Here is a 7,588-nt window from a genome sequence, read left to right as displayed (position 1 = left end):
TAGGGCCTAAACTTGTCGGGGCCTTTAAAGCTCTAGTGGCCCAAAAACTCAAAAAACCCATGCGTTTGTCGTACTTTGCCAAGCCTTTTTTTGGTGGTTTTTATTTCTTTCCCCCTCCCCACACCCTTTCAACAGGAACTCCCCCCTAAAAGAGGGGGCCGGCCTTTGAGCTTCCCTCTAAGGGACCAGATTTGGGGGGTTTGGTCACTGGGGGGGGACGACCTAACAAAATTTTGGGTAGGGGGGGAGGGCCCTCCCCTCGGGGCCTCCCGGGGGGCTTCCCCCTGCCCCATGATACATATTTAATGCCATACATGAGTTGCCCTTTAGTAGCCCCATGCCCCCTTTGACCCCCTTATTCCAGTAAGATGGGGGGCCCTCTCCGCCCAGTCAGGTAAATTGGGCTAGTTTCCTTTTTGGGGTAACCCGTCCCCCTGGGGCCCTTGGCCTCATACGGGGCCCTGTTAGTCCCGGGTCAAAAGCCCAAGTGTCTGTTTTATATCCCCACACCACCCCTGTAACTTTTAAAAACTTAAAGCTTTTAAGTTCCCTTTTCCCCCTTGGGGTTTCCATGGAGGGGATGGCCTTAAGAGGATGAAGGAATGTTTAATAAACATGGCAACAAAACCTCAAAAAAAACATACGATCTGACAAAAAAAGAACCCTCCAAGGCATCGACCATTCCTGGGGTTTGTTTGCCAAGGGCCCGGGGCCCGATCCCAAATTTTCCCCAAAAAATCAAGCTACCCTGAATTTCCGGCAAGGGGGCCAAAAGTCTTTAAAAGGGAAAAAAATAAATTTACACAGAGCAACTCTGGGGACACAGTCGGGACAATTTTCTGCATTTGGAAAAATCTATGGCTTTTAAAACAAAAAATGCCGTTCTCCAAGTAAAGTGCATCAAGGAACATTGATATTTTGAAGGTTTCCCGGAGACACTAAAGGGGGAGGGGCTGTTTTGTTCTCAGGGTATCATGCCTTCAAGGGTTTCCAATTACAGCTTTCCCCCAAAGGCTTTATATCCTGGTTTAGAGAACCCAAACCCCCCCATTCCCCCCCAATAGCCGAATTGCCCCTACACTGGTTTGGAAAAAAGGGTGTTCAATTTTTTTTTCTTGCCCGGGGGGGTTTAGATTTTACCAAAATGGAGCCCCCTCAACCGTTAAAAGGGGTGAAAGAAGGCCAGGGCTTTTTTAGGGGCTTAGGACATCAGCTAGGTCTGTGTACTGGGAAACCCAAAACCCAAATGGGTCATAGGAGGGGGACACCCAATTTCCTTTTCCCGGTTCCTTTTGGGATTTTGATGTTGGGGGCTATCACCCAGCCCGAGAGGGGTCCAAACCTCACCTTTGCTACTGCGGGCCCAGATGGGGAGAATTAGGTGTTGTGTTGTGAGACCCGTTTTCAAGTGATGATCATGGTACTATTAAACCCCTTCTTGGGTGTTGGACCAGGGCCCCAAAACCCCGAAATCATACTGGAAAAAACAAGGCCCAAATGGCAAAAATCGTTTCCAAAGGGCCCTTGGCCCCCTGCCTTAGAACAATGAAAACCCCCCTAGAGTGAAAAAAAAGAATTGTGCCGGAAAACCGAAAAATCACCCCCTTACCTATTTAAAAGGTTTGTGAGGCCCTAGGGGTTTTTGAAACGGGATACCCATCATAACCACCGGGCTGGTAAAAAGTTGGGTGCTGCTTGTTTTAATTTTTTGGGGGCTTTGGGAAGCCTGTTTTAACGGCCAGGGGACATATAGGGAAAGGGGCCAAAAGGAAAACTAGTCCCTTTAACCCCAAAAATTTCTACTCCCCCCCCCCCCCACCCACAACACAAAACAACAAAAGCATGATATTTTGGTTTTTTCTTTTTTTGGGGGTTTTTCAAAAAAATTTTTCAAAAATTTTTTAATTTTTAAGGGGGGATTTTGGCATTTAAAGACTAAGGGAACATTAATCATTTTTTTAAGGAATTAATTTTTTGTTTAATAAAATAATAATGAATAAAAAATTTTATTATCGTTATTGTTTTTTAATGTTATTATTATTATCATTATTGTTGTAGTTAGTGTTAGTATCAATGTTAGTGTTATTATTATTGTTATCCTTATTATCATTTCTGTTATTATCATTATTTCATCATCTTATTATTATTTTTCTATTATTATTGTTGTTGTTGTAGTTGTTGCTATCATTATCATTATTATTATTATTATTATTATTATTATTATTATTATTATTATTATTATTATTATCATTATTATATTATTAGTATTATTATTATTATTATGATTATTATTATTTATTAATCATTATTATTATTATTATTATTATTTATTGATTATTAGTGTATCAAAGTCGAAATCCTTGTTTTTACAGACGCTAACTGCTGTCAAAGCCATTCAGAAGATGTGGCAATTTCATCCATGTTGCTTATAGTAATGAAGCCTTAAATTAGGGACGAGAGGGAAGGAGAAGCAATGGCGCCAATTTCCCCCGCAGCAGAAGACGCCTGCCCCGGACATGGGACGGCTGGCAGTGCTGGCCGGACACGCCCGCCGCGGCCTTCGCCCGCCGCCGTTCTTGGGGGGCCCCGACTACCATCTACTACTTTCTCGGGCCGCCCACGTGCCCGCGAGGTAGCCCGCTCTTTTTCCAGCTGGCTGTGTGCCCAAAGAATGTATGTGTCTTCATTTGTCTCGCTACTTCTCTATCGGTACGTATGTAAATACATGCATATTTACCCAAGCCAACAAAATACAAGGTCTGGTTCAGGCTTTCACAAATTGGGTTGTTTTTAACGTATCTGGGTTTGAGTCACGCATTTTAAAAAATCACCTCACCAATAGAAATTCGATCTATATTTATATAATCATTACCTTCGTTCATATGTTCCTTCTTAACACGTACTGCTGAATGGCAAGGAAATTTACCTATATGCTAATGAGATATTTACCGTCTGTGCCACTCCACTGCACCAGACGTCATCACCTGAGATATCGAAGGAGAGTGGAATAACTTGCATTCTCTTTGAAATTTGTTTTTCCTATACACCCATCCCATCTGCTATGCTCGATGTTATAACCAAATTCATACAAATATATGGATCCTTACAACACATTGCACACATATATACCTATACATACATCCGTATACAAATCTCTCTCGCCTCTCTCCTCTCCCCTCTCTCTCTCTCTCTCGCTCATCTCTCTCTCTCTCTCTGTCCTCTCGCTCTCTCTCACTCACTCATATGTGTGTGTATATATATAAATAGGTAGATAGAAAGACAGATAGATAGATCATGTATCTATCTATTTTATATATATATATATATATATATATTAATATAATTATATATATATATATATATATATATGTATATACATTTATACATATAAACGTAATATGTGTGTATGGTGGTGTATCTATGTGTTTGTGTGTGTGTGTGTGTAGTGTGGTGTGTGTGTGTGTGTGTGTGTGTGTGTGTGTGTGTTGTGTGTGTGTGTGTGTGTGTGTGTGTGTGGTCTGTTATCTCACTCCCCACACACAAAAGGCCAGCCCCCCAAAAGGAACCCATCCGCACGCACGCACACACGCACGGACGCACGCACTCACACACACACACACACACACACACACACACACACACACACACACACACACACACACACACACACACACACACACACACACTGAACTTTTCTCTAATAAATGTATGATATGACAATTAACGTGGTGCGGCTTATGAATTAATGTGTCGCAGTTTATAATTCAGCATGCTTACCTTACTGCGCGGTGGCACAGAGGGCTTCCTCATCGGTCAAGACGACAGAGGGCAAACTTCAACGTTGATCGGCATTCTCCTTGTGCCTCCAGGCCAGGCCTACAAGCAGTGCAGTCGAGCGGGGACGTGGTACGTGGGGCCGGGGGGCTCTGAGTGGAGTAACTACAGCACCTGCAGCACACTCGCCGTGCTGCAGACCCGAGTGAAGGTACATCTCGCAGCGCACGTGGTCTCCGTCGCCGCGCTCATCCCCGCCATCGTTATCTTTTTCCTCTACAAGTAAGCCCCCCGTATTTGTATTTATAAGTCGCTGCTTTAATTGGTATTCGGGGTGACTGTTTTTATTTTGCTTCCAAGATTAAACGCACATAAATAAATACACACAAACACACACTCACACACACACACACACACACACACACACACACACACACACACATATATATATATATATATATATATATATATATATATATATATATATATACATACATACATATATACATACATACGATCGTGTAATATGGTCTCTGGCTGCACCCACCATCTGCCTCTTGCATTCCAGACAGCTGCGTGTGCCTCGTGTCGTCCTGCACAGGAACCTCTTCCTGAGCCTTCTGCTCAACTCCAGCGTGGTCGCGGCCTTCCTCGCCGTGGTCATGCTGCGGGATGACCGCCACTCCCGCATCCAGAGCGTGAGTTGCGCTTCCTGTAGACACACATACACACAAACCTCTCTTTCAGTTGGCATTGCACCCAGATAATCAGAATTCTCTCTTCGATTGCAGAAGAGAGAGGATATATATATATACACACACACACACACACACACACATATATATATATATATATATATATATATATATATATATAAATAATATATATATATACTATATATCATATTATATATATACATTATATATATTATATATAATATATATATTATATATATATATATATATATATCATATCATATCAGCCCAAGTCAGTGTCGGGTAAATACAGATGGTGACTCGAAGAAAAAAAAAAAAAAAAAAAAAAAAAAACTGGGCGGAAGGCAACACTGTGACGACGGCAATCTGAGTTCGAGGGTTCGAGTCACCGGCCGGCGCGTTGTTCCCTTGGGCAAGGAACTTCACCTCGATTGCCTACCTAGCCACTGGGTGGCCAAGCCAGCCCAAGTCAGTGCTGGTCCCAAGCCCGGATAAATAGAGAGAATGATTACCCAAAAGGTAACACCGGCACTCTCCGTGGAAAGGAACTGGGGACCCTACCACGTACTCACTCCAAGAGCATCACAACAGGAAAACTACAATTAAGTATCATGCTGTGACCACGGCGGCTCAGACATGAACCTACCGTTAAAAGAAGATGAATATATATATATATATATATATGCATTATACATATATATATATATATATATATATATATATAACTCTATATATATATCAATTATATATTATATATATATATCATAGATATATATATTAATATCATATAATATATATATATATTATTTTATATAATATATATCATAAACTATATATTAATCTATCTTTTATAATATATATGTTATATATATATATTTTATTTATTTATATATATATATTATATATATATATCTATATATATATTATATATATATATGCGTGTGTGTGTGTGGTGTGTGTGTGTGTGTGTGTATACATACCCCCACACACACACACACCACACACACACACACACCACACACACACACCAACACCACCATATATATATATATATATATATTATATATATCATATATATATATATATATACTAATATGTTTATATTATTATTATTATATATTTATATATTTATATATATAATATCTAGTATATATTATATTATATCTCTATATCTATATCTATATATATATATATATATATATATATATATTATAGGATGTGGATAATTCTATTTCGGTTACCAGTGGACCACATGGCTGTTTTCCACGGGGATCCAAAAGTCGCAAATAAAACCTTTCGCTCAGCGAGGGGAGGTCACATCTGATATCTCACCTCGTAAGATCCTAGCGCGCTAAGGTCACCCAAGGTCACTCCGCCCTCTCCCTCCGGGCAGCTGACCGCGACCTCCGCGCGGCGCTTTTTAACCCTTTAGTACAAGTCGTAGCGTCGTCGTAGCGTGTGTTCACCCCTTTACGTGTGTTTTGTGAACCTGCAAGCCAATGTATAGGGTTCTATTCCCGTTTATTTGGCGGCAGCGAGGGCTGTTGCATCCTTTTGGCATGCAACACGAACGCATACCCCGAAGAAAATCCGCTCGACCGTCTTCAAGACATGGCTAAGAAAAAAAAAACAAAAAAACACGTAAGTATACGTTTGGGCCCCTTTTCTTATTTCTTTTCCCTTCCTTCTCCCACACATGTGTTAAGCCGTTGTTTTTTTTGTTGGGTTAAAAGGTGCTAAATGACAGCAAATGGCACGTTCTCACACTATTCCTTCACTTCAGATCGCATTTCCGTGTGATCGAGTATGCAATCAATAAACATGAATATCGTTTGTTAGTTAAGTAATTAATTATTTTCTCTCGTTTTTAGAGATTTATATTGTTTCATCTGCAACGAATTTAACGCGTTTGTGATTTAATCTTATAACGAATATCATTTCATATTTCCTCCCCCTCGCCCTGACCTGTACCTTTTCTTTCGCTTGCGGTCACTTTGGATTAGAAAAAGGTTATTTTCCCTCTTGACCTGACCTCACTTTCTCTTTTCCCGGTCGGTGGCGACGTGGGAAGGGTCTGATGAATGCGTGGTTCCCTGTATTTTGGTTGTTATTTTTGTTGACACCTTGGGAATTAACCATAGCATTGTTACATTGCTTTTGGTGACAAGTTCTAAGTTATTCGTTCGGCACCTTCTGAGTCGGTGTGACCCGCCGTTATGTCCGTTAATTAATGTAGGACTAGGGTTTAAGCTAGAATCATTATTCGCTTATTAATCACACCTTTCTCACCCTCCTCAAGTTACCCCAAGTGTTTGTGTGATTCGTGAAAATTTATATATCCTTGGGGAATTTTGCGAGCGCCCATCACAGATAGGCAGAAGAGAGCAGGTTATTTATATTCCCTGGCTCCGGACGACTGTGGTTCAAGTAAATCTTCGCGGATTGCCGATGTCGTTCCCTTATCTACTCTCATATCTATCAGAGACGGTTGGTAGTTCAAGCCAGGTCCACGCGGATCGCTACTGACGTCTCCCTCTTCTATTTTCTTTTTTATCTTTGTGAAAATAAAACACAAAATGAAAAAAAAAGACAAAAATAATTTAAAACCAACATTAAAAACCGCAAATTTAAAAAAAATCACCGGCTAGTGGTAGTTAACACCCCCTCTTCTCTGTTGCCTTTCTTTTTCTCTTACTCTGGCCCTTACGTGTATGATATATTGCGTCGGACCGACACGGCACCGAAGGAAGATCCTACTACAGTTCCAGTCACCTTAGGATGCCGTGGGAAGGACGTCATCGAAGATCGCCATAGGCCTGCGGACCGGATGTTCATCAGACCAGGTGTTAAGCCGTCCATGATGTTTTTGGACAGGCGATGCCTGCCGAGACGCCCCGAGTTGCCGCCCCCACCCCCCTCGAGACGCCAGGAGCTCTAGCGCAGGTATCAAGAGCCGCCCCTGCCCCGACGCCCGTAGATCCGGATGAAGATTACGAGGACGTGTGGACGCGAGAAGGACCTGGACGAGATCTGTGAGGACGTGTGGACGAGGACGCCACCGAGTTTGGCCTGGGCCAGGACTACGAGGAGGTCTAGAC

The 7,588-nt window shown here is 41.6% G+C and overlaps 1 protein-coding gene across 1 annotated transcript in view; it reads left to right on the top strand.

The window, feature by feature from the left end:
- Positions 1-3,769: 3,769 nt before the first annotated feature.
- Positions 3,770-7,588, top strand: part of LOC119579655 (calcitonin gene-related peptide type 1 receptor-like) — an 8,765-nt gene continuing 4,946 nt past the window's right edge. The window contains exons 1-2 of the mRNA XM_037927567.1: positions 3,770-4,056; positions 4,343-4,472. Coding sequence (XP_037783495.1) covers positions 3,770-4,056; positions 4,343-4,472 — 417 coding nt within the window. The remainder of the gene's footprint in view (positions 4,057-4,342; positions 4,473-7,588) is intronic.

Source organism: Penaeus monodon, chromosome 12 (genome assembly GCF_015228065.2).
Source record: "Penaeus monodon isolate SGIC_2016 chromosome 12, NSTDA_Pmon_1, whole genome shotgun sequence".
Lineage (NCBI taxonomy): Eukaryota > Metazoa > Arthropoda > Malacostraca > Decapoda > Penaeidae > Penaeus > Penaeus monodon.
This window is presented reverse-complemented; position numbering and strand designations above follow the sequence as displayed.